A 27,305-nucleotide genomic window follows, 5' to 3' on the forward strand; every position below is an offset into this window, starting at 1 on the left:
GCCTGTAATTACGACCCGTAATTACAGGCGCAGACAGCAGGCTGTTTTTACGAGCCCATTATAAAGTATAGGAGCACGGTGCGTTGCGGGGCACACAAGGTCATGTATCCCAGGTGTCTGTGTGTGGGTAATTCCCTCCATGATAGGTAATACAAGCCTGCAGGTGGCCGCCACCTAATAGTCATACACAGCAGCGATGTGACGGCCCCAGACTCTGCAGTGCAGCAGCTCAGTGTTCATACATCTAGGTCGGTCTCCTTCCTCATGTGGTTTGCTACATCCTGTGACCTCTGTCAGACACAGTTATTCTTCTTTTCTTTAAATATATTTACAAAAGTGCAAATAATGGCAGAACCCTCATCCTGAGTGTATTTCATGTGCAGTCTGTTGGGTGCAGATCCCAGATCGTCCACTATAACGTAAAACTGACAAACAAAAATACAAGCTCCATACAGATCCATTACACGAACACTAGTGATGACATGTTTGTGGTCAAATCAGATTAAAATGCCATCAGGGCAGTACTGGCCACAATTATTAAAAAAAAGGAGCCTGCCCTCCACCATTGCCCATATAAAATTATCCCCAGCTGTAGTCAGTTTGGAGAAAGGAACGGGCCCCATTATTGCAGGGTTTGCTCCCGTCTCCAAACTAACAACCGTTGGGGCCCTGCTTCATAAGATGCTGAGGACGTTGTGTGATTGCCGGCCTCAGGGCCCCAGTGTCAGGAGCGTGGGGCGCGGATACCCAGAAGTGGAGGCAAGAGGACCCACCCCAGGAGCGGTAAGAACATAGGGGTCTGGTTTGGGATCTAAATTCATTTAGGGAATTGTTGTTGGAATTCATTTTTTTAGGCGTCTAGCGTCTACGCGGGTGAAGTGGGTGCCACGTGTGAGACGGAGGGTGGATACTTCAGCCAGGCGTGCCGCATCGGTGAAAGGTCTTAGAATCTGCAGGATCGAGAAGCAGCAGCGAGCACTGCAACATGGTGAGCGACTGTAACTGCAGCAGCTTCAGCGCAATGATTTTTCTTATGCTGCCCCCACTGCACACATGCTGTCTCCCCCTTGCCCCCCATAGAGCCCCTGCTCACCTGTCTCCCCCTGCTCCTCCACAGAACCCCTGTCAGGGTGCGTATTTCCCCTGCCACTTTCCATTGTCTTATCCCCCCAACACAGCTCTGCTACCTAGTCTCTCCCCCATTTCCCCTGACAGAGCCCCGCCCACCTACTGTCTCCGCCCTTGACACCCCCCTCCTGCCACTTTTTGTTGCCAACCCACCAACCACTGAATGGGGCCTGGAAATTCCTAATGGCAGCCCTGTATCTATCTCTCTATCTATCTATCTATCTATCTATCTATCTATCTATCTATCTATCTAATATTTATCTATCTATCTATATCTACCTATCTATCTTATATCTATCTATCTATCTAATCTATCTATCTATCTATCTATCTATCTATCTATCTATCTATCTATCTATCTATCTATCTATCTCATATCTATCTATCTATCTATCTATCTATCTATCTATCTATCTATCTATCTATCTATCTATCTATCTATCTATCTATCTATCTGTCCCGGGTTCCAATTAGCCACAAGATAGTGATGTAAAGTGCCTAAAATCAATCTCTATCTCATTACCCTTCATTAACTTTACATGAAAGTAGGGGTATAGCTATAGGGGGTGCACATGTAGCAGTCATGCCTGAGCCCTGGTGTCTAAAAGGGGGCCCAAAGGCCCCTTTGCCACATAACAGTAAGCCAGTATTATACTGTAAATGATATATGGACGGTGGAGGGACCTGTTACTGATTTTACATTGGGCCCCCGGAGCTTTAGGTTACCCCTCTGCGTACTGATGTGCACACAGGAGGAGCTCCCCCCTCCCCATGTTGAATCAACTACATCCCACACCCCAGGAAAGATGCCCCCAAAAACAGTCATTAACCCCTTCTGTCCCTCTAATTACTTATAAGGCAAAACGTGCAACGTGACATTTGAGCCAGTTTTCTACGTCCCAAGTTGCAGTTCAACCTGTACTGGACCCTCTATTTTCTTGAGCCCCCACCACGGTGGCTGCCTGGATGGCACATACTGGATTATCAAATGTCGGATTACAGGAAATTCCCGGTAATATATATTTTTTAATGAAATGTTGATTCCCTCATCACACCTTCAGTTCTCACTTCTATTACACTGTTCCCTTTATTATGTTTTTTTTGTAAATTGTCTCCAATCAACGACCTGATCTTAATTCTCTTTTTTTTTTTAAGGTGCAGTTTCAAGACCTAAGACAGGAAGTCAGATGGGGCGAGACGCTGAGCAGGAAGAGGTGAGATGCGGAGATCAGTGGACCAGACTGAAAAGCACTGACACATAGCAGAGCGAGGAAGATAGAGCGCCAGGAATGGAGGCGCAGATATTACCATATAGAATCACGACCGGCGACAGGTAACAGAGGTCTTGAATATTGAAGAAATATCGATAGTCTATCAAAAAAGAGGCCAACTGGACAAAGCAAGTTCAGAAGAAACACGACCATTCGTACCACAGAGAAGACGGCAACACATCCCAGCTCAGCTGCCGCATCATTGTCATCTGGTGAGATTATATTGACTACATGCAATAAGGGCGTCCATAGAGTTGGGGGCACCACCAAGGAACTTGCACCCTCTGACGGGCAATATGAACCTGGGCAGGGTTCTCCCTCTCTGCAACAATAGGTTGAACCAGCACAAGTGGCACCCTGCTCATGGGTGATACTATAACTGGTGGATCCCAGAGGATGAGGGGATCCGCTAAGGTTCTGGGACGTTCCTTTTTGCGAGGAAGATTTGCAGTGGCGGCTTCGCTCTAGTATTACTTTGTGGCTTTTCCTTTGTGCGGAGGATATGATTTATGACACAATTAAAAGCAGCTATGATGTGTGAATCACTATGATCCAGGTTACCGTCAATGTTGCGGGGGCGTCACATTCCGGACAGGGGTATGGGTCCCTCTAAAGGTCAAACACTGTCTATGGATGGGGGAGTTGTTGCAGAACGAGGCAACACCAGGAGGGGGCCTCATTTTATGTTTAGGGATGGAGTAATTATTCACATTTTCTAATATAAGTCGATTTTTATGGTTATCTCGGTTATGACAGATGCTGGCAATGGCGTACGCACCATAGGGACAGACCATGCAGGTGCCCCCGTCTGGTTGGTCCCATTCCTTTTGCTACTGGTTGGCGAGACCCTTTGCCAGACTCCTCCCCAATCAAGGGGATGGGGAATCGGCCCATGTATCATCTAAAGGGCAGGGAGGGGGAAACAAATACCAGGCCCTCCTGTCCTAGGTGGCAAAGCCAGCAGCATTATGGGGTCCATTTTTACCTTTCCTATGGGCCCCCCTCTTTTCTGTGTGTACCTCTGGATTCTATTATAGAGCCTCAAGGTCGAGAAATGGAACTAAAGGTCGTGTAGAAGGGGAAATGAGAAAGTGGGGAAAGGAAAGAACCAGGGACAAGAATGGGGTCTAACATGAGGCCGGGGAGGAACGTGGCTACCTCACGCACCCTGATAGGGTAAAAGACTGCTCAAACTAAAAAGTAGTTGCACATTGGGAATAGTAGTGTATAGCTAAACAATATATACACCCCACTGGCCCAGAATTCGGGCTATTTTACCATTATTACAGTATATTCTACCTAGTAAAACCTTGTAGACCTATTATAAGTCAAAGGGATCCATTAGGATCTGTTACAAAATTGATCAGTCATATTCATCATGGACCCATGACGCCCATGGTAACATAGCATTGGGCTGTTATATGTCACATTTTTATATTTTATACAGTGAGGTCACATTTATGTGTAGATTTCTGCGGTATATTGATTCAGCCTATATGATACTTTTTTGGCATAAAATACTTATATAGAATTGGGTTAGAGCACTGGGCAGGACCCAGGCAGTGGTGATACCCATGATAAATGGTCATCTGAAAAAGAAAAAAGCGGGCAGCTGATTGGCTGCCGCCAGCAAAACCATTGTCGCTCCTTTGTACTAGTTTTTCATACGTGACCCTCGTTGAGGTTATGCAGCAGCTCCGGTTTCTCTGCGCTGATCTGTAAAGTGATGATGGGTCGTAAAGATAGAAAGCATTGCTCAGTCAAATAAAAAAGTATTTGCCCCCCTGAAGATATCTTCTATTATTACATACAATCTCCTAAGATTGGACAATGGGAACCTGAGCGAGTTTCTGAATTTTCTGCCTGTTTAAACTTGAATACTTAATACAGAAAGTTTTTTTTACCGCCTCAATTTTTAGCAATTTTCTGCTTGTGCTGGTGGAACGGTCACTTTATTTTTCATGCTATAATTATTTTATTTTTTTACGTCTTAGGGCTTTTGTTTTTTTTTACAATTTTTCCGCACATAGTATTAGTGCTGTTTTTTTTTTATTAGTATGTAAAAAAAAATAGTAACAAAAAAAATGGCAGAAATGATAGAAAAATAACTAAAAGTTTCTGCCTTCTTACTGGGTGCGCATGAAGCAGTTATTCTGCAGCGCCATGTAATTACGGTACTGCAGAATAAAAAAAACCTTAATTGTCACTGTAAAAACATGGTGTGTGTTTAAGGGGTTAATAACCGGCACCAACTTCTGCAACCTCATGAGACAAAAGTAGCTACACCCTGAAGTAGTTGGGCAAATGGTTACCCACAAGCAAAATTGTGTAGCTGAAAAAGACTTGAGTGGGCATCTTGGCATTTTGGTAGTAAAGGGGTTTTCTAGGACTGTTAGGGTATGTTCACACGGCAGCGTCCGTAACGGCTGAAATTACGGGGATGTTTTCAGGAGAAAACATCCCCGTAATTTAAGCCGTAACGGCATGTGCAGGCGCTTGAACGCCGCGTCCATTACGGCCGTAATTAGCGCTGCTTTTCATTGGAGTCAATGAATAACGGCTCCAATTACGCCCCAAGAAGTGACAGGTCACTTCTTTGACGCGGGCGTCTATTTACGCGCCATCATTTGACAGCGGCGCGTAAATATACGCCTCGTGTGAACAGACAAACGTATGCCCATTGCTTTCAATGGGCAGATGTTTGTCAACGCTATAGAGGCGCATTTTTCGGACGTAATTCGTGGCAAAAACGCCCGAATTACGTCCGTAATTAGTGTGTGTGTGAACATACCCTAATTCTTATGACCCATACTTTGGATAGGCCATCAATATCTGATCGGTGGGGATCTGACTCCTGACACCCTCAGCGATCACTAGAGCTCAGCTCACAGCAGCTCAGTCCTATTCAAGTGAACAGGACTGAGCTGCGGTACCAGACACCGCCACAACTAAACGTACCATCGCTGTGCCGGAGTAATGAATGGAACGTGGCACTCGCTGGAGCACGGTGGCCCCTTCGTGCAGCCGAACATCAAGGATTTCCAGAAGTCCGACCCGTACCGATCAGATATTGATGGCCTAACCTATGGACAGGCCATCAATATTACAGTCCCGGAAAAATCCTTTACACACACACACAGAGAAAAAAGCAACTTTATTGCCTACAGGAACCAATTAGATTTCAGTCTTCACCTTTTCATCTATGAGTTTTGATGTTCCGCTTGTGTTCACGTTTTTTTTATTATTGGTTATTGTTGTCTTATTCTATCTCCTAACTGGTCTACGGGGGTTTTATTATGACAGGATGTTATCGGAGGGGTTCGTTCTACCTTCAGTGTAGATGAAGAGATGACATGGGTCTTGATCACGTTTGGAATCCTGGAGCTTCATGGTATTTAGAAACAATGATATGGAAGGTTTGTATAGGACCCGATATAAAACCTGTCTGCTTTGTGCCACTTACGGGTTCATGTCTTTGCCTATTTCTGTACTGCCATAACCCAACAAGCTCTGTGCACCCACTGGGAGTAAAGTTATTTAGAAAGGTTTCTGTCTTTTGAAGGTTCATTTCCTTTTTCATTATGAAAATAAAACTCAAGTCCCTGAGTTCACCATTGTCCTGTTTCTGGAAAAGCTGCTTGTTGTCACACAGTCCTACTATATCCTATACTAGAAGTTGGTGATATATCACTGTAGATTTGTCATTCAGGAGCCTAGGAGAGCTAGGTAACAACTTTTTTAGGGTGAAATGCTTTTCAGGATGGGTTATGTTCCAGTTTATGTTCTTGTCATTTTAAGATATTTAGTCATTTCCTCATTAATTGTAACCTCTTCTCTCTACCGTGTTAGGCCTATGGATTCTCCGGTACAGGAGACAGCTGGCATCCAGTGCCTGTCCGGAGTCCCTCAAGGAAATCATGACCAAGCTGCAAGAGCTGCAAATGTTGACTGTAGATGAGGTGAAACGCCTTCAGGAATTACCATTGCCCAAGCGAGCGGAGGTCCTTATGGACACAGTAGGCGGGAAAGGCCGGGCATCTCTTCAAGCTCTCCAATACTGCATAGAGAACAGTCGCACCTGCCTTTACCTGCGCATGCGTCACTATGGTCAGTGATGTGCTTTACGAGAACTCTAGAGTTTTGTTAAAGCATTGATTTGATCCATTTGAACCACATTTGTCTTCTTTACAGATTCACTGGTTCGGAAACATTTGGACGATGTGGAATACGATGATCATCATCCACTGTTGGCGCAGTTGGGCTCCGTTCTAATGGTGGAAGGCCTCACAGATGCCCAGCTTCAAGAACATGACATTGTACAGCTAGAACTAGAGCAGCCCGGGAGAGGAAGCCCTAAGACGTTGTCTCTTGAAAAAATGCTAATGCCATTGTCTCGAGTCAGTCTTCCGCCGCGTATCACCCTAACGGTGGGAGTGGCAGGGGCTGGTAAAAGTACCCTCGTTAGACTGTTTGTGGAAAAGTGGGCTCGTGGCGAGATGTGTACAGACATCAAATCTGTGTTGTCTCTGAACCTGTGGGAGTTGAATATTTATGACCGTCTTTCCGCAGAGAAGTTGGTACGTATTGCTTGCCCGGGCTATTCCACGCCACCACCAAGTTCTCTTCTCATTTTGGATGGCTTGGATGAATTACGAGCTCCACTCGATTTCTCAGACTCTATTGGCAGCACAGACCCCCAGAAAGAACTTCCGCCTGAGTGTCTCATTACTAATATTCTACGGGGTAATCTGCTGCCTGATGTCAGCGTGTGGATCACATCAAGACCAGGAGCAGCTTCAAAGATTCCTGGTGGGCTTGTGGATCGGATGACAGAAATATCTGGTTTAGGGTCATCTGAAATTAGGGATTTTCTAGACCAGCTGATCCATGACACCAATGGCACCATGGAGAGGGTCTGGGGTCATCTACAATGCCACCGTGCCTTGAAGGCCCTATGTTCAGTGCCCACATTATGCCATATTATAGGACTTTCTCTAGGGTTTACATTACATGCTCAAGACTCCACATATCAACCTCTACCAGATACATTGTCTGCCATATTTTCCTGGTATTTGAGGGCCCAGTTTTGTGACTCAGAAGGGATAGAACAACCAACTAACGCCCGGAGAACATTTGGCAATTTAGGGAAACTGGCATTCCAGGGACTGCTTAGGAAACGGACCATTCTTTATGAGTCGGACTTGAAATCATGTGGGATAGAGACACCTATTTTACCTGGCAGTCTATGTTCCCGATTGCTGGTTTTTCAAAATTCCCCCTCATGTTTATCGTTCTCTTTCTGCCATCTTCTGCTGCAGGAGTTCCTGGCAGCTGTCCACTACTATTCTGCTTCTAAACGTGCCATCTTTGACCTGTTTGCTGACGGAGGAGTTTCTTGGCCCAAGTTGGGCTTTCTCAATCACTATAAAAGTGCCACCCAGCGGGTTTTACAAGCTGATGGAATACAGTTGTCCATTTTCCTCCGTTTCCTATCTGGACTTCTTTCACCTCAGGTCCTGCGTGTTCTAGCTGGTTGTCTTCCAAGTAAAGAGGAACCAGGCAACCAACGTGGGCCGGCAATAGATCACCTGCAGAGCTTACTCAGTGCAGGAAAGACCATTTCAAGTGGGATGGTGAACTTGGTGTGCTGCCTGTATGAGATGGGGCACACAGAACTGATCAGTGTCGTGGAGGAAGCTCTGAAGACTGGAAGTCTTCGGGGTCAGTTAAACCCGTTGACGTGTTCTGCACTTGCGTATTTGCTACGGGTTTCAGGCAGCTGTGCCCAAGAAACAAATCTCAACCAATGCCTGAACTATGGACTGGTACAGAACTTCCTACCACAACTCCAGTACTGCACCAACCTCCGGTAATTACTATGCTAGATGACTTTATGTATTTCCCATAATAACTACCCATGACATGCTCTTAGGCCCCATGCACATGGCCATGCCCTTAATCACGGGCAGCGATTACGGGCACTGATGACCGTGGACAGCCACCTGCATGTTCGGCACAACCTCCCATACAAAGTATGGGAGCACAGTCCGTAAAAAGCAAAATATAGGACATGTCCTATCTTTTGCGGTGGCTTTCTACAGCCCGGACACCTTCCCGTAAATACACGGGAAGGTCTCCACGGTCAATAGAAGTGAATGGGTCTGTAATTGTGGACCGTAATTAAGGTCCGCAATTACGGACGCTTTTTACGGTCGTGTGCATGGGGCCGTATACATAAGTCACCTGCAGAGCTTGTGCCTCATATACTTTTTCTTTGCACAGAATGGAGAACAACAACTTTAAAGATGACGTCATGGAACTGTTGGCCAGCATCCTGCGTGCTAAAGACTGCGCCATCCAGAAAATCAGGTGACCGATCCGTGAAATATAAATGTGTGATCAGATAATACAATTAATAAGATTATGGGTCTTGCATTTATGAAGACATAAGTTTACTAAATGAGTGGGGGTCCAAGTCATGTATTCCATTGTAGACACCTATAATAATTAGAATATTAATTTATATAGCGCCAACATATTCCGCAGCACTTTACAATTCAGAGGGAACATGAACAGACAAAATCAGACATTACATAGTGACAAAGATCATTTACAATTATAACAAGAGGAGTGAGGATTCTGATCACAAGAGCTTACAATCTATGAGGAAATAGAGGGGGATACAAAATGTAAAAAGTGCTTGTTAAGCACAATGGTCCGGCCATCTTTTATACACATGGGGTAGTACACATAAAGCTGCCTGAGCCGTCACCCGCCAGTATCCGTGTATGACAGACATGAAGTGTATTCGGGTGCAAGGGGTGTGGGGGATATAGAGCATATGGACTATTCTTTAACTCATTGCATATTGTATTTTCTGTATTCTTTTGTAACAGGACTATGTTTATGGGATTGGGGTTTGGGGTATGTTTTGTACTTTAATACAAAACCACAAGAAAAATGTATTGACATTGAGTGTGGGGGATACTGCTGAATGAGGGGGTCACGTACTGATGACTAATGTAATGGTGGGGAAGGACAGGAGTCCGATTTAGGGAATGTTATAGGCCTGTCTAAAAATATATGTTTTCAGGGCACGCTTAAAACGGTGGATGTTGGGAATTAATCTGATTGTCTAGGGTAGCGCGTTCCAGAGGACTGGTGCAGCGCAAGAGAAGTCTTATGGAGGATCTAAGGTCATTGGCAGAAGGTAGAGCCCGAGTAGGGTGGTAGACAGAGATGAGGGAGGAGATGTAAGGAGGTGCAGCATTGTGGAGAGCTTTGTGGGTGAGCGTAATAAGTTTAAATGTCATTCTGAAAGAAATAGGCAACCAGTGCAGTGACTGGCACAGGGTAGAGGTGTTGGTGTAGTGGTCCAGTACAGTGACTCGCACAGGGTAGAGGCATTAGTGTAGCAGACCAGCGCAGTGACTGGCACAGGGTAGAGGCATTGGTGTAGTGGTCCAGTGCAGTGACTGGCACAGGGTAGAGGCATTGGTGTAGTGGTCCAGTACAGTGACTGGCACAGCATAGAGGCATTGGTGTAGTGGTCCAGGGCAGTGACTGGCACAGGGTAGAGGCATTGGTGTAGTGGTCCAGGGCAGTGACTGGCACAGGGTAGAGGCATTGGTGTAGTGGTCTAGTGCAGTGACTGGCACAGGGTAGTAGCATTGGTGTAGTGGTCCAGTACAGTGACTGGCACAGGGTAGAGGCATTGCTGTAGTGGTCCAGGGCAGTGACTGGCACAGGGTAGAGGCATTGGTGTAGTGGTCCAGGGCCGTGACTGGCACAGGGTAGAGGCATTGCTGTAGGGGTCCAGTACAGTGACTGGCACAGGGTAGAGGCATTGGTGTAGTGGTCCAGGGCAGTGACTGGCACAGGGTAGAGGCATTGGTGTAGTGGTCCAGTGCAGTGACTGGCACAGGGTAGAGGCATGGTGTAGTGGTCCAGGGCAGTGACTGGCACAGGGTAGAGGCATTGGTGTAGTGGTCCAGGGCAGTGACTGGCACAGGGTAGAGGCATTGGTGTAGTGGTCTAGTGCAGTGACTGGCACAGGGTAGTAGCATTGGTGTAGTGGTCCAGTACAGTGACTGGCACAGGGTAGAGGCATTGCTGTAGTGGTCCAGGGCAGTGACTGGCACAGGGTAGAGGCATTGATGTAGTGGTCCAGTGCCCTGACTGGCACAGGGTAGAGGCATTGCTGTAGGGGTCCAGTACAGTGACTGGCACAGGGTAGAGGCATTGGTGTAGTGGTCCAGTGCACAGGGTAGAGGCATTTCTGTAGGGGTCCAGTACAGTGACTGGCACAGGGTAGATGCATTGGTGCAGTGGTCCAGTACAGTGACTGGCACAGGGTAGAGGCATTGGTGTAGTGGTCCAGGGCAGTGACTGGCACAGGGTAGAGGCATTGGTGTAGTGGTCCAGTGCAGTGACTGGCACAGGGTAGAGGCATTGGTGTAGTGGTCCAGGGCAGTGACTGGCACAGGGTAGAGGCATTGGTGTAGTGGTCCAGGGCAGTGACTGGCACAGGGTAGAGGCATTGGTGTAGTGGTCTAGTGCAGTGACTGGCACAGGGTAGTAGCATTGGTGTAGTGGTCCAGTACATGACTGGCACAGGGTAGAGGCATTGGTGTAGTGGTCCAGTACAGTGACTGGCACAGGGTAGAGGCATTGCTGTAGTGGTCCAGGGCAGTGACTGGCACAGGGTAGAGGCATTGGTGTAGTGGTCCAGGGCCGTGACTGGCACAGGTTAGAGGCATTGCTGTAGGGGTCCAGTACAGTGACTGGCACAGGGTAGAGGCATTGGTGTAGTGGTCCAGGGCCGTGACTGGCACAGGGTAGAGGCATTGCTGTAGGGGTCCAGTACAGTGACTGGCACAGGGTAGAGGCATTGGTGTAGTGGTCCAGTGCACAGGGTAGAGGCATTGCTGTAGGGGTCCAGTACAGTGACTGGCACAGGGTAGAGGCATTGGTGTAGTGGTCCAGTGCACAGGGTAGAGGCATTGCTGTAGGGGTCCAGTACAGTGACTGGCACAGGGTAGAGGCATTGGTGCAGTGGTCCAGTACAGTGACTGGCACAGGGTAGAGGCATTGGTGTAGTGGTCCAGGGCAGTGACTGGCACAGGGTAGAGGCATTGGTGTAGTGGTCCAGGGCAGTGACTGGCACAGGGTAGAAATTGTTGATGTAGCGGTTGGTCAGAAAGATGAGCCTGGCTGCTGCATTAAGGATAGATTGGAGGGGGAGAGTTTAGTGAGGGGAAGACGATTAGTAATGAGTTACAGGAGTCAAGATGAGAATGAATCAGTGCGACAAAGAGAGTTTTGGCTGTTTTCACAGTAAGAAAGGAATGGATTCTGGAGATGTTTTTGAGATGAAGGTGAGAGGAGCGTGAAAGTGATTGAATGTGCGAAGTAAAGGAAAGATCTGAGTAGAAAATAACCCCAGGACAGCGGGCGTACTGCCTAGGAGTTATGTTAGTGCCAAAGACTGAGACGGAGATATCAGGTTTAGGTCGGTTAGTAGATGGTGGGAACACAAGGAGCTCAGTTTTAGAAAGATTCAGTATTAGATAGAGAGAGGACATGATGTTCCTCTCTCCAAGGCGACACCCGTGACTTCTTTATTTCTATGACTGGAGCATTAACCACGTAACTCAAAACCACAAGTCAGTAACTGTGTCCTACCTGAATGTTCTTCATTTCCAGCCTTGCAGAAAACCAGTTGGGTAACCGTGGTATTAAAGTTTTGGGAAAAGCTCTAATGGTGAACCGTACTCTTTCTTCTCTTGAGTAAGTGGTCAAAGTTTTGGGGGGAACCTGTAGCCTATCAATGAGGGATAAACATACCATTAACTGCTTGCATTTCATGCCATAGCCTTCACAGCAACATCATTGGACCCAATGGTGCCCGAGCCCTGGCAGAAGCTCTGAGGAACAATCAAGTACTTTTGAGTCTCAAGTAAGTCGATTATACCGGGTTACACCCCCCCCCCTATAATTTATCATTTCAAAGTTTTCATATATGTCAGATTCTGGCCCAAGAACCATGTACATAAGATAAGGAGAGCTTTTCATTGCCTTACATCAGGCAGGAGAGGAGAAAGAGAAGGATGCACAGCTACCGAGATCATCCTGGCTGTACATAGTGGGGCTATTAACAGTTGGCAATATGTTGGATGGCACACTGGGGGGTGATTTCTCTTAGTGCTCCACTCCCCATATGGTATATTATCAATATAGGGTACAAATAACTATCCCATATAGTATCTAATTATCAGCATCATACAGTATGCTGCCACCAACACACACTGAAAATAATGTACTATACAGTACCTAGTAAATACCGCCACAAAGTGCTCAAATAATTTCAACATTCAGTGACTAAATAATCCATACATTGTCCAAATAATAACACCATACAGTTCTCAAATAATAACACAGTGCTCAAATAATGACAATATACAGTGCTCAAATAATACCAACATATAGTGCTTATATAATACCACCATACAGTGCTCACATAATACCACCATACAGTGCTCACATAATCCCTACTTTGTCCAAATAATACTACCATAGTGCTCAATTAATACCATTATACAGTTCTCAAATAATACCACCATACAGTGCTTATATAATACCACCATACAGAGCTCACATAATACCACCATACAGTGCTCACATAATACCAATATACAGTGCTCACATAATACCACCATACAGTGCTTATATAATACCAATATACAGTGCTCACATAATACCACCATACAGTGCTTATATAATACCAATATACAGTGCTCACATAATACCACCATACAGTGCTTATATAATACCAATATACAGTGCTCAAATAATACCACCATACAGTGCTTATATAATACCAATATACAGTGCTCACATACCACCATACAGTGCTCACATAATACCACCATACAGTGCTCACATAATACCACCATACAGTGCTCACATACCACCATACAGTGCTCATATAATACCACCATACAGTGCTCACATAATATCACCATACAGTGCTCACATACCACCATACAGTGCTCACATAATATCACCATACAGTGCTCATATAATACCACCATACAGTGCTCACATAATACCACCATACAGTGCTCACATAATACCACCATACAGTGCTCACATAATACCACCATACAGTGCTCATATAATATCACCACACAGTGCTTCTATAATACCAATATACAGTGCTCACATAATACAACCATACAGTGCTCACATACCACCATACAGTGCTCACATAATACAACCATACAGTGCTCACATAATACCACCATACAGTGCTCACATAATACCACCATACAGTGCTCATATAATATCACCATACAGTGCTCACATAATACCACCATACAGTGCTTCTATAATACCAATATACAGTGCTCACATACCACCATACAGTGACCAAATAACAGCTCCATACATCAAGTCATCTAATAACCATTCTAAACAATGTTTCAACAAGACTTCTATACAATTAATATTAAGATTTGTGGTGGTCACAAGGCCTGGGTGCTGGGCTAGCAGGGATGGCTAATGCATCACTCCTAAAACCAGTCCTGTTTATGGCCACCTAATTGTATTAATGAATGTTCCTCTCTGTACCCGGGAGCTCCTGCACAAGCTTCATGTAAAGCTGCGGATATGGACCTCCAGACTTGGTCTGCGTCTACTTGATTCATTCTCTCTAAAGACGGCGGAAAAGGAATCAGAAATGTCTTCCGAGAATTGCATCAGCGTTGAAATATTTCTCAGATGCAGATCCGTCACCGGTCTCTTTTTTTTGGGGATTCTTTGGTGTCCCTCTAGTTTGTGTCCTCATCACCAGGCTCATTTCTATATCTTTCTTGCAGTCTACAAAACAATCGCATCAAATCGGACGGGGCTCAACACTTGGCTCAGTCTCTACGGATGAATCGCATGCTGAGGGCCCTAAAGTAAGTGGGTATATTTTATGTGTGAGAGGGCCCCCACCGACCATGTGCTGGGGTCCTCCTATCTGGCAGAGGAGCCTTTGGGCCCTCTTAGGCACCTGGACTTTGGGTGCTACCTTTGCAGATTATCTATTAGGGTCCCATATTTATGATCCGGGGTCTATCCAGCAAAGATAAGACCCTATCTTGTCACCCAACAGTATAAAGAAGAACGGCATTGAAGCTGCCGGAGCGGAGGGCCTGGCATCAAGTCTGAAGGAGAACCAGGTACTCCAGGAGCTGTGGTGAGTGAGCTTTACTTCTGCTTTGTCCTGGTTCTGATCTGTCCTCCCACCACATGGCGATTGTACTGGGGAAGTTCTCATGATTTCACTTCCTTGGGGTTTTGTCTGCAGGTTATCAAGCAACAGCCTGGGGGACGATGGAGCTGCGGCTTTGGCTGAAGCTCTTCCTGCAAACTCAAGTTTAATCACCCTGGAGTAAGTGATATATCACATCTGGGACTACATGGAGGGAGGGATGGAGAGAAAACATGGCGGATCTTTCTAAAAATCTTAAAGGAGTTGTCTAAAATGAGAAAAATAGGTCTACTTTTTATTTCCAGAAACAGCGCCACTCTTGTTCATAGGCTGTGTTTGGTATTGCAGCTCAGCCCTATTCAAGTGAATACTGTAATATCAGACACAACCCATTGAGAATAAAGGGTCTGAGAAACAGCGCCACTAATGTCCGACAGAACTGTGGCCGTACATTGTCTAAGGCCTCGTGCACACAGCTGAATTACATATCCGTGTTGTATAGATAAATAATAGTAGACTGCTATGTGCCCGGTTGTGGTTTTTCGTCTGGAATTCCCTAGGACAGATACGCGGTGTACTTTTACACAGCGTATCTGCCCTGTGTGAACATACGCAAATGGTGAGTGGGATGACTGGTCACTATATGCCGTGACTTTATATTAGGGAAGGCTTCCTCATTGTAGGGACTGTCTACTTCACATCATTGCAGTTCCTGTATAAGAATCATCCTTTAGCTAAAGACGGCCATATCTCATTTAGTCCAAGTACTTTGAGAAACATTTATTATTTGGAATTTTAATGGATGACAGCAGTGCTCCACAAGGGGTTAACATTGGTTCCATAGTCGTCAGATATAATATCTAGCTATAACTTTATAATAGATCTTTTTTTTTTTTATCTTTCTTCGTGTATTCATGCGTTTTCAGATGATTTTTACTGTTTGCAATGTAGAAACAACACCTGTTACTAAATGGAAACTATCAGCAAGCTGATGTTGACAGACCTGCAGTTGTCATTTTGTGGCGTTATATGATAACAATGTACAAGGGTTTACGATGGGGAACCTTTTACGCTATGTTAACATCAGTGGATAATCTGCAATGGAGTGGACAGAAAGGAATGGCAAAATCTGCATTCATAGCAATGGGTTAAATCAACAGCAAATCCGTAAATATCTGCAGCATGCCCTAAAATTGATGCTGATTTTTTTCTGTTGCATGTGAATGGGGTATTCGGTAGCCTCGAGCATCTCATAATTAGAATAAAACGAAAACCATAAGATTTGTCAGCAGTAACCTACTTGTTGATGGTTTCCAGGTAGCAAAATCCGTAAAAAGCCAATTAAAGTACTCATTTACTTAGGTGTCACTGATAATGGATGCCACAAAATAGCGCTCAAAGCAGTTAGTATCATTTTAGACCCCAGGCATCTAAAGGTGGAGTATCCCTTTAAATGGAACTTTCTGAAACATCACTTTTTTACAGAATAATGTCATTGTTTATTTCCTCTTATTTAGTTGATTTCCGCTTTTCTTCAGCAGCTTCTCATGTATTTTAGACACTGAAATCATTTATGTTTAGCCTGCAGAGTAATTCCATCAGTAACCACGGCCTGAGGTCCCTGACCGGCGGCTTGAGCCGGAACCACAGTCTGAGACATCTTAAGTGAGTCTTCCACATTTCTCCTAATAGACGGCGACATGTCGTACGTATTCCCAGCTTTTATATCTATATATACTTCTGTTTTCCTCCCGTTCCTCAGCTTGCGGGAGAACTCCATCAGCAGCGAGGGGGCTCAGGCTTTGGCGCAGTCTCTGCAGAAAAACTCCACCCTGACGCACTTGGAGTAAGTATGGCCGGTTATGGGCAGCTGCTGGTTGGTGTCTACATTGCTTTCTATATGCAGTGCCCGGTATGTAAGCGCCAAGTCCTTCCATTAATAAGCATGTCTGGCATAATTGCTATGGGGGAGGGGCAGGGGCAAACACAGGATTTTTAAAAGAGGGGTTTCTAAGCAGGTTGGTGCCCACAGTGGAGATGGCAAAACGGCCCTCACCACCGTTAGGGTCAGTTCACACGTAGCGTAAATACTGCAGATTGTCTGCAACAGATTTTATTGCGGAATATCCGCAGTATAATACAATAGCAGCAGAGTGGATGAGAATCGAACAAATCCCATCCACACGCTGCAGAAATGATGAGCGGAAAAAACGCTGAGAAATTGAGAATCTTTGGTCACCCGGTCACGCTCTTATCTCCCTGCATGACTGTCAGGTTTATGTATGCTACAGCGGTAAAAATGGCCACATGACCGCCCACACTAGAATTAGCATTTATAACTCCTCCTCTTAGGATTTCCATTCATTTCAGTGGCAGGATCATTCATACAGAAAGCATTGATATTATATAGTAATAAATGTAATTTTGAATGTGTCCGGAGCCACAGCTTTACAAGGACTGACAAAATATCCAGAACTGTATGTGCTCCATTATGGTAACTCATAGACAGTCTACAGTCCTCATTGTCCCCTATCACTTCCCTCTCCTGTCCCAATCTGGCTGCCAAACTTTCCAATAACACTCTCAAGAATGCATTGGATGAAGCAGCCCCCCCTACACTCCGAACCACTCTACAAAGACAGCCCTGGCACGCGCCTCAATCCCGCTTTCTTCAGCGGTGCTCGAGATGTGCCGAACGACTGTGGAGAAAATCGCATTTGGCTGCAGATTTCCCCCATTACAAATTTATGCTCAAAACTTACAACTCTGCCCTTCACTGCGCCAAACAAGTCTATTTCACTTCTCTCATCTCCCAACTATCTAATAATCCAAAACGCCTCTTTGATACTTTTCACTCCCTCCTTAGTCCTAAAGTGCAGACGCCAATCACAGATCTCAGTGCTGAAGACCTGGCCACTTATTTTAAAGTTAAAATTGACAATATCCGGCATGATATTATCTCCCAGTCCCCTAGTAACATCGATCCCCTTCCCTCCCGCACTCCCTCTTCTTCACTCTCAGCATTTGACCCAATAACAGAAGAAGAAGTCTCCAGGCTCCTCTCTTCTTCTCGTCCTACTACTTGCCCTAGTGATCCTGTCCCCTCACACCTCCTCCAGTCCCTCTCCCCTCACACCTCCTCCAGTCCCTCTCCCCTCACACCTCCTCCAGTCCCTCTCCCCAGCTGTCACTAGTCACCTGACTAAAATATTTAACCTCTCTCTTTCCTCTGGTATCTTTCCCTCCTCTTTTAAACATGACGTTATAAACCCATTACTGAAAAAACAACAACTCTTGACCCATCCAGCGCTGCCAACTACCGACCAGTCTCTAATCTGCCCTTCATCTCCAAACTCCTGGAACGCTTGGTCTACTCTCGCCTTATCCGCTATCTCTCTGCTAACTCCATTCTAGACCCCTTACAATCTGGTTTCCGCACTCTACACTCCACAGAAACTGCCCTTACTAAAGTCTCAAATGATCTCTTGGCGGCTAAATCTAATGGCAAATCCTCTCTACTGATTCGTCTGGATCTCTCTGCAGCCTTTGACACTGTAGACCACAAACTTCTACTTAACATGCTCCACTCTATTGGCCTCAAGGACGCGGCTCTCTCTTGGTTTTCCTCCTATCTCTCTGACCGCTCATTCAGTGTGTCATTTGCTGGTTCCACTTCTCCTCTTCCCCTTTTTGTCGGGGTTCCTCAGGGATCAGTCCTAGGTCCGCTGCTCTTTTCTCTCTACACAGCACCTATTGGACAAACCATCAGCAGATTTGGCTTCCAGTACCATCTTTACGCTGATGACACCCAATTATATGTCTCTTCCCGTGACATCACCCCTGCTCTAATAAAGAACACCAGTGATTGTCTGTCCGCTGTCTCTAACATCATGTCCTCTCTCTATCTGAAACTGAATCTTTCTAAAACTGAGCTCCTTGTGTTCCCACCATCTACTAACCAACCTAAACCTGATGTCTCCATCTCTGTGTGTGGCACGATCATAACTCCTAAGCAGCACGCCCGCTGTCTCTATCACTACCATAACCCCTAAGCAGCACGCCCGCTGTCTCTATCACTACCATAACTCCTAAGCAGCACGCCCGCTGTCTCTATCACTATCATAACTCCTAAGCAGCACGCCCGCTGTCTCTATCACTACCATCACTCCTAAGCAGCACGCCCGCTGTCTCTATCACTACCATAACTCCTAAGCAGCACGCCCGCTGTCTCTATCACTACCATAACTCTTAGGCAGCACACCCGCTGTCTCTATCACTACCATAACTCCTAAGCAGCACGCCCGCTGTCTCTATCACTATCATAACTCCTAAGCAGCACGCCCGCTGTCTCTATCACTACCATAACTCCTAAGCAGCACGCCCGCTGTCTCTATCACTACCATAACTCCTAAGCAGCACGCCCGCTGTCTCCATCACTACCATAACTCCTAAGCAGCACGCCCGCTGTCTCTATCACTACCATAACCCCTAAGCAGCACGCCCGCTGTCTCTATCACTACCATAACTCCTAAGCAGCACGCCCGCTGTCTCTATCACTACCATAACTCCTAAGCAGCACTCCCGCTGTCTCTATCACTACCATAACTCCTAAGCAGCACGCCCGCTGTCTCTATCACTACCATAACTCCTAAGCAGCACGCCCGCTGTCTCTATCACTATCATAACTCCTAAGCAGCACGCCCGCTGTCTCTATCACTACCATAACTCCTAAGCAGCACGCCCGCTGTCTCTATCACTACCATAACTCCTAAGCAGCACGCCCGCTGTCTCCATCACTACCATAACTCCTAAGCAGCACGCCCGCTGTCTCTATCACTACCATAACCCCTAAGCAGCACGCCCGCTGTCTCTATCACTACCATAACTCCTAAGCAGCACGCCCGCTGTCTCTATCACTACCATAACTCCTAAGCAGCACTCCCGCTGTCTCTATCACTACCATAACTCCTAAGCAGCACGCCCGCTGTCTCTATCACTACCATAACTCCTAAGCAGCACGCCCGCTGTCTCTATCACTATCATAACTCCTAAGCAGCACGCCCGCTGTCTCTATCACTATCATAACTCCTAAGCAGCACGCCCGCTGTCTCTATCACTACCATAACTCCTAAGCAGCACGCCCGCTGTCTCTATCACTACCATAACCCCTAAGCAGCACGCCCGCTGTCTCTATCACTATCATAACTCGTAAGCAGCACGCCCGCTGTCTCTATCACTACCATAACTCCTAAGCAGCACGCCCGCTGTCTCTATCACTACCATAACTCCTAAGCAGCACGCCCGCTGTCTCTATCACTATCATAACTCCTAAGCAGCACGCCCGCTGTCTCTATCACTATCATAACTCCTAAGCAGCACGCCCGCTGTCTCTATCACTACCATAACTCCTAAGCAGCACGCCCGCTGTCTCTATCACTACCATCACTCCTAAGCAGCACGCCCGCTGTCTCTATCACTACCATAACTCCTAAGCAGCACGCCCGCTGTCTCTATCACTACCATCACTCCTAAGCAGCACGCCCACTGTCTCTATCACTACCATCACTCCTAAGCAGCACGCCCGCTGTCTCTATCACTACCATCACTCCTAAGCAGCACGTCCGCTGTCTCTATCACTACCATAACTCCTAAGCAGCACGCCCGCTGTCTCTATCACTATCATAACTCCTAAGCAGCACGCCCGCTGTCTCTATCACTATCATAACTCCTAAGCAGCACGCCCGCTGTCTCTATCACTACCATAACTCCTAAGCAGCACGCCCGCTGTCTCGGGGTTATTTTTGACTCAGATCTTTCCTTTACTCCTCACATTCAATCACTTTCACGCTCCTGTCATTTTCACCTCAAAAATATCTCCAGAATCCGCCCTTTTCTTACGGAGGAAACCGCCAAAACTCTCATTGTTGCTCTGATTCACTCTCATCTTGACTCCTGTAACTCATTACTAGTCGGTCTTCCCTTCACTAAACTCTCCCCTCTCCTATCTATCCTCAATGCAGCAGCCAGGCTCATCTTTATGACCAACCGCTACACCAACGCCTCTAATCTGTGCCAGTCACTGCCGTGGTAGCCCATCCCCTTCAGAATAAAATTCAAACTTATTACTCTCACCCACAAAGCTCTCCACAGTGCTGCACCTCCTTACATCTCCTCCCTCATCTCTGTCTACCACCCTACTCGCGCTCTACGTTCTGCCAATGACTTTAGATTAACATCCTCCATAATCCGAACCTCCCACTACCGTCTCCAGGATTTCTCTCGTGCTGCACCGTCCTCTGGAATGTGCTACCCCAGACAATCCGATTAATTCCCAATATCCACAGTTTTAAATGTGCCCTGAAAATACATCTATTTAGACAGGCCTATAACATTCCCTAATCTGATTCCTTTCCATGGCCCTCCTTCTAGATTAGTCATCAGAATAAGATTCACTCACACTCCTTCTCTTCATGTCCGTCATACACGGATACTGGCTGGTGACCGGCTCATGCAGCTTTATGTTACCACCCCATGTGTATAAAAATGGCCGGACTATTGTACAGAACAAACACTGTTACACTTTGTGTCTCCCTTATGTCCTCATAGATTGTAAGCTCTTGCGAGCAGGGTCCTCACTCCTCAGGTTTGAATTGTAAATTAACTTTGTCACTATGTAATGTCTGATATTGTTTGTTTCATGTTCCCTCTAAATTGTAAAGTGCTGCGTAATATGTTGGCGCTATAAAAATAAAGATTATTATTATTATTATAATGTTCACTATATAAAAGGTAAGAAGCTAAAAAAGTAGAAATAAAATGCTATGAAAGTTTATCTGTCGCACCTACAGTCTCACGGCGAACTTGCTGCATGATGAGGGCGCGGAGGCACTTTCCAGAGCACTGAGGGAGAACCGGAGTCTGGAGTCTCTACAGTAAGTTCTCGCAATGAACGTCATGTGAATGGCCGGCCTGTAAGAGAACGTTTCCCGGGCATTGGGTGGTCAACCATCTGTTCTTCTCCCTGCATTCACATAGGCAGTTTCTGATGCCAGTGGAACTCTATGCAAATAAGGTAATGCCGATATTAAAGGGTTAAATATATCACTTCCTTGATTTTATGTACTATACCCCGTTCTATTTTTGGTTAAAAAAAAAATCAACATTCTTGCCAATTCACCAGATTTCACCTCCCTGTAGTTGGATGATCTTTAAAGAAAAGTCTGGGGTTCATATCCGCTCCACTACTTCTCTGGGAGACCACTTATTAACCCCTTGTAATTTCTCTCCTTCAGTCTCCAGTGGAATTTTCTGCGGGTGGGGTCAGCGCGGTCACTTGCCGAAGCTCTTCGTGTTAACCAGCATCTGCGTTGTTTGGAGTAAGTATGAATAGAAACTAAATATGGACGCCGTAGGTAAATAGGGGATAAATAATCTACCGGTTTTCTGCAACTACCCAAAAAATAGGATGGAGCGGACGTGACAATATTTGCTACGGACTTAAAAGTGATTGTCCAACTTTAACCACCATTCTGAGCTGATTAATACAGTGATACAGAGCTCCAAATCCCCTGCAATGTCATAGAGTAAGATTATACATTTGTCTGGCTGCAGCCACCACTAGGGGGAACTGTACTGTATACAGTTATATTATTGAGATCAATGTATAAATCATGTGAAGTAGGCTCCCCCTAGTGGTGGCTGCAGCAGGCCAGAATTCATGGTGAATACCATATTTTATTTTGAATATCCTTCCCATAATGCTTGAGGATAAAGTAGAGATTTCACATTCTCTTCACGCTTAGAAAACGGAAACTCCGCAGCAGAATATCATATCGAATTGAATGGGTAGGATGTCTACCTGACTAGAGTTGCTCCTTAAACTGGTTGCCCAGTTTAGACAACCCATTTTTATACACTCTATATGGGAATTCTCAAGTAATAGAGGGCGCGGGTCTTCTGTTCAGGATCCTCATATCTTGGGCAGTGGAGAGCGGTTGTAAAGTGTCTCTCTCTTCGGAGGACCTGTCCTGTCCTGTCCTGCATTACACAGACAACACTCTTAATATGAATGGGCACTGCGTAATGCTGTTTCCCCTGTGGTGGCGCTGCAGGGAAATTAAACACTTACTGCAAAGGTTCCCCACAGCTCACAGATGATCACTGGAGGGCCCAGCAGGGGGACACTTTGTGATCCACTTATTGTCAAGAGACCTCCTAACAAGTAGAGATTATCCAAAGCGAAGAACCCCTTTAATATTTTAGACTTCTGTTTTGGCCTAAAACATAAACGACATTATAATTACTCCAATCTGATTAGTTTGCAGGAAAATGTCATCGGAGATGAGGGCACGTGTGCACTGGCAAGCGCTCTGCAAGAAAACTGTAGCCTTTCTGCTCTTTAGTAAGTCTAATGAATAATGCTATGGCTTTAAAAATGAACATAAGAAGTGTGGATGGTCATGTGGAAGTGGTGTGGCGATTACGATGAATGGTCAGGCGAAGCACTAAGAGATGGTAACAATAATGTGCTGATCTAGGTGGAGAGGGATAAGATGGAATAAGTGGCTAGAGAGGAGGGAAAACCTGCAACAAATAGCAGATGTTGCATTTTTTGCGGCGGGGTGCACAGTGATTCCGCCGCAAAAACGCAACTCAGAAAAAAAAAAATCTCATACTTACCCAGAAGTTTGTGTTCCTCCCTCCAGCGATGACGTTTCATCCCATGTGACCGGCACTGCAGCCAATCACAGGCTGCTGCAGTTTTCCGAAGCGGACATTCTTGGCGAAAAACGGCACCAGTTTGGTGCGCTTTTTCACCCGGAATTCCCTGCGGCGCACAGGGCGGATATGCTGCGTATCTTCCCCGCGTGAACACAGCCTTACAGATCTGAGAAACTAGACACGGATCGAGCAACCGGTAGGGTGTGTGATTTATAGCAGTGCCAATAAATGGGAGTTAATGGTCAGAAATGTGTCTATAGAATAATACAGCCTCCAGAAAATGATGGACTGCTTCACCCTCAGGGACCAAGGACTGGCAGGGCAGAGCTACATACAGAGCCTGATCTATGTATTTGGTGTAGCTCTGCTGCCTTTTGTAGGCCTCCAGCAGTACAATAAAGCGGTCAATAAATTCCCTGCCTTCTAATGGCAATGAGATTACTCTGCTGACACTGTCCCAGTCTACAAAGCAAAGCTGAAAAGTGGGCTGCAGAAAACATCAAATGTCAGCTGATTGTGTGTGCTTCTGTGGCCAGTGTGAAAACTGCAATATTTCATGATTATAATATTTTTATAGGGATAGTAATAAAATGTGAAAAAATAAAACAAGTGATAGTCACTTATAGAAATCCTATCAGTCAACAGTGCCTAACTGAATTTAACGTCACATGATCTGCTATGAATTTGTTGGTAGTGTATTATGTCATTATTCCAGCGGGTAAAGATATGGCGTTACATAAATATTAGAACAATGTATTTTCTTCCGTGTTTAATTCTTTATTACGTCAGTCTCCAGGGTGCAGCTGTTGGACCATCGGGGGCGCAGTCACTAGCAGAGGCTTTAAGGGTGAATAAAGGTCTGACCACACTCGAGTGAGTACCTCCAGGGAAGCAGAGGTTTTTTTTTTTTAAGAGGGGTATTGCCCAATTATTCTGCATGGATTCCAATGTTTTTACCTCCGGAAAACCAATTAATATATTAAAACTTCAATCTCCTAAGGAATAGGGATTCTTTTACATTTTTATCCACATTAAAACCAACCATACAAATATATAGATCGATGTTGCAGAACTTAGGCCTTCAGTAGTGAGTTACGTTGCATATACCGTTAAATGACAAGTTCAGCTCTGCTACATCTGCATAATACTGAGATTTATGTCTCTCTACAGTCTACGAGGGAATAACATTGGCCTTCGAGGAGCTAAGGCCTTAGCTGCCGCACTGAAGGTCAACAGCACCCTGCAGACTCTAAAGTGAGTACTACATATGGGAAGGTGTATAATGTACCAGGCAGATACAGTTTATTAGTACATCATCACCTACCCCATGTAACAGCCATCTTGTATTTACAGTTTGCAAGAAAACTCCATAGGTCTGGACGGCGCCATCTGTCTCGCTAACGCAGTCTCTGGAAACTCTACTCTCGTCTCCCTCAGGTACGTCTTCACCTACATGTCCATTACCTACAGCCCCATCATTCAGGTGGTTTTCAGTTCAGGTCTCATCTAATAGCCAAAAGCAGAGCATGGCTACAAAGAGTCCCTCACTCTGGAGGACTCCGGCTCATATTGATTTCAATGGGAACTGTGCAATGCTTCATTTCTCCTGTGGTGGTGCTGCAGGGAAATTGAACACTTGCTGCCGATTACTGCTGATCACTGAGATTTCCTGCAGCGAGCCACACTATAAATAGCTCATCTTCAAGAGAGCCTTCTATCAAAACGACTGTCCAAAGTGGACAATCCCTTTAAAAAAAATGGAAGCGATACACAAAATAGCAGCCAGCAGTGCGTAGGAGAAGACGCTGGTTGAGATATGGTAAATGCAAGTACATGATCACAATGATTTTACCAGCTAATATAACTTGTCCTATGAGTTTTCTATCATTTAGTTTGCAGGGAAACCACATTGGTCAATCTGGGGCCAAGGTCATCTCAGATACGCTGAAGAACGATGCGCCCCACTGCAAGGTTAACATATGAGAAGCCTTCATGGAGCTCTGTGGACCTGGAGCACTGACCGGCTGAGCAGAGGACATCCGATCACAATGGACACTGGAGAAACTATAAGTAGGACGATGCTACGAAGCAGTTTTCAACCAAATTCGTATCAGCAGCATTATTAAAATCTGCCACTAAAAGGTTCAGTTTTTTGGGTGTTTCCCTTTAAATTTACCAATTTTTTTTTGCGGCCGTTTTTCTATAGAGTCAATGAAAAACGGCTCAAGAAGTGACATGCACTTGTTTTTTGCGGGCATTTTTTTAAGCGGCCGTTTTAAAAAACGGCCCGTCGGAGCAGAACGCCGTTTTTCCCATTGAAATCAATAGGCAGATGTTTGGAGGCGTTCTGCTTCCAATTTTACGGCCCGAAAATAAGCCGTGTGAACATACCCTTATAGCACAGCAGAAGGGTGTTGGGGCCACAATGGGAGGACCACCAGTAATTGTCATATGGAAGGCAGAGACACATGGACGTATAGACCAATGAGACAGTCAATGCGGCAGATCTGGCGGCTACTCCATTCTCCCAAATATCATATCATATAAAAAGAAATGCAGTAGCCGTAGAAGAAGAAAAAATATTTAACGTTTTTTGCTCCTTTTTGATCCACTGTGTCTAGAACGTCCGTTTCACGGTTTTCTTTTGTATTGAAGATACTGAGAATTATTACAAGATTTTTTTTATTTTTCTAAACAAAACTTGTAAAAATGTAAAAAGTTATAATAAACATAAGGGAGAAATAAATACAAGGAATAAGGAGTGGAAATAAATGAGGGGTTTTCAGCTTGGTCTATTAAAGAAGCCCGCTCGGCTCTCCTGAAATAAATAATTGCATTCCCAATAAAATAAAAATTCTGTAGCTTCTTTTCTTAGAACTCTGTGTTGTGTTTCTCCTCTGTTATTCCTCCTGTAAACTTCTGAATAAATTGACAATGGAGTGCTAGCATTCCCCTTGTTAATAGGGTTTGTCCCTACGGTTAGGGATGATTGGACAGTGTCAGGTTGTGTAGGACATGCCCACTGACCCGGAGAATGGTAACACCGAGTTGTCAATTTATTCATACATTTCCAGGAGGATTAACAGAGGAATGGAACAATGCTAATTTCTGAGCAAAGATGGCCCAGGATTTATTAAAACACACGTCAGGATTGCTGACCTGCGGTGATCAGAATGAGATCAGGATGTGGCCATGTTAGAAGTCATTGTCACTCTCCACAAATGACTCATTTTGTCGCAACCGTCTGCTGGTTTTACCCAAGTCTCTCTTGGGTCCTCTTGTCCTCATGATTGCATCATCATCATCGTCATCATCATCTTCTTCGTCATCCTCTTCATCCTCCACATCCATTTCACTGTCGTCTAATCCATCCTGAGAGAATAAGCAATTGTGAAATATTAGTACAAGGATCTCTCATCATGCAATGGTCTGAGCCTCATCTGTCACCATCGTTACGCCTGTCCTGATCATGGAGGATGAGTATATAGGTTCTCCTGCAGATAATGGGCATGTACCAACCTGCTTGTGGCCGCTCAGAGCCTCAGAATTACTTATGACAGCAGGACTGGCTCTCGCCTCCACGTAATGACAGCAAGGAAATAAAAAGGAGACATGAGATATGAGGAGATGAGAGAGGAAGAGTAAACGAGCAGTCACTAACGAAAAGAAAGAGGGGAATGGAAAATGGATAGAAATAAGCAGTTACCTGGTGACTTCTCACCTGAAAATCCAGACTATACACTTACCTGTCCAGAAGCTCCACCTGACTACAGGGTCAGCTAGAATGGGAGTGTATAGTAAAATGAAAGGGGATTTCTGGGATTTAGTATAGGCCATCAATATTTGATTGTTATATAAAGTACAGTGAAGTTTGAAGTTTACCGCTCAGACGGCACTGGTAACAGTCCAATATCATTCAGTATAGA

General features: G+C 45.3%; 2 protein-coding genes and 1 long non-coding RNA gene across 7 annotated transcripts in view; 2 read left to right on the forward strand and 1 right to left on the reverse strand.

Annotated features, from left to right (window-relative positions):
* Positions 1–1,746: 1,746 nt before the first annotated feature.
* LOC142655848 (uncharacterized) lies at positions 1,747–5,809 on the forward strand. Its single transcript, XR_012849559.1, has 3 exons — positions 1,747–2,140; positions 2,284–2,611; positions 5,703–5,809. It is a non-coding gene; the product is annotated as an uncharacterized LOC142655848 (long non-coding RNA).
* Positions 5,810–6,254: 445 nt separating this feature from the next.
* On the forward strand, positions 6,255–26,150 carry NLRC3 (NLR family CARD domain containing 3). The gene is made up of 17 exons (XM_075830461.1): positions 6,255–6,506; positions 6,591–8,268; positions 8,682–8,768; positions 12,105–12,188; positions 12,274–12,357; positions 14,279–14,362; positions 14,560–14,643; positions 14,755–14,838; positions 16,240–16,323; positions 16,421–16,504; positions 21,507–21,590; positions 21,951–22,034; positions 22,976–23,059; positions 24,169–24,252; positions 24,550–24,633; positions 24,733–24,816; positions 25,272–26,150. The coding sequence occupies exons 1-17, from the start codon at positions 6,317–6,319 to the stop codon at positions 25,360–25,362; spliced, it is 3,138 nt and encodes a 1,045-aa protein (XP_075686576.1). The 5' UTR covers positions 6,255–6,316; the 3' UTR covers positions 25,363–26,150.
* Positions 26,045–27,305, reverse strand: part of CLUAP1 (clusterin associated protein 1) — a 57,983-nt gene continuing 56,722 nt past the window's right edge. For 3 of the 5 annotated variants that reach the window (XM_075830466.1, XM_075830462.1, XM_075830464.1), the window contains 2 exons: positions 26,899–26,955; positions 26,045–26,751 (listed from right to left, as the gene is read on the reverse strand). In XM_075830466.1, the coding sequence (XP_075686581.1) occupies positions 26,575–26,751; positions 26,899–26,955 (234 nt within the window). In that variant the 3' untranslated portion in view covers positions 26,045–26,574. The remainder of the gene's footprint in view (positions 26,752–26,898; positions 26,956–27,305) is intronic. The other 2 variants (XM_075830463.1, XM_075830465.1) reach the window with 1 other exon arrangement.

Source organism: Rhinoderma darwinii, chromosome 6 (assembly GCF_050947455.1).
Source record: "Rhinoderma darwinii isolate aRhiDar2 chromosome 6, aRhiDar2.hap1, whole genome shotgun sequence".
NCBI lineage: Eukaryota > Metazoa > Chordata > Amphibia > Anura > Rhinodermatidae > Rhinoderma > Rhinoderma darwinii.

Excerpts from the sequence above, each read along its gene's own strand:
- NLRC3 (XM_075830461.1), top strand. The coding sequence starts at position 6,317 with ATGACCAAGCTGCAAGAGCTGCAAATGTTGACTGTAGATGAGGTGAAA. Across the intron at positions 12,189-12,273 it reads CGTACTCTTTCTTCTCTTGA|CCTTCACAGCAACATCATTG; the intron begins GTAAGTGGTCAA and ends TTCATGCCATAG. Across the intron at positions 23,060-24,168 it reads TGTAGCCTTTCTGCTCTTTA|TCTCCAGGGTGCAGCTGTTG; the intron begins GTAAGTCTAATG and ends TTATTACGTCAG.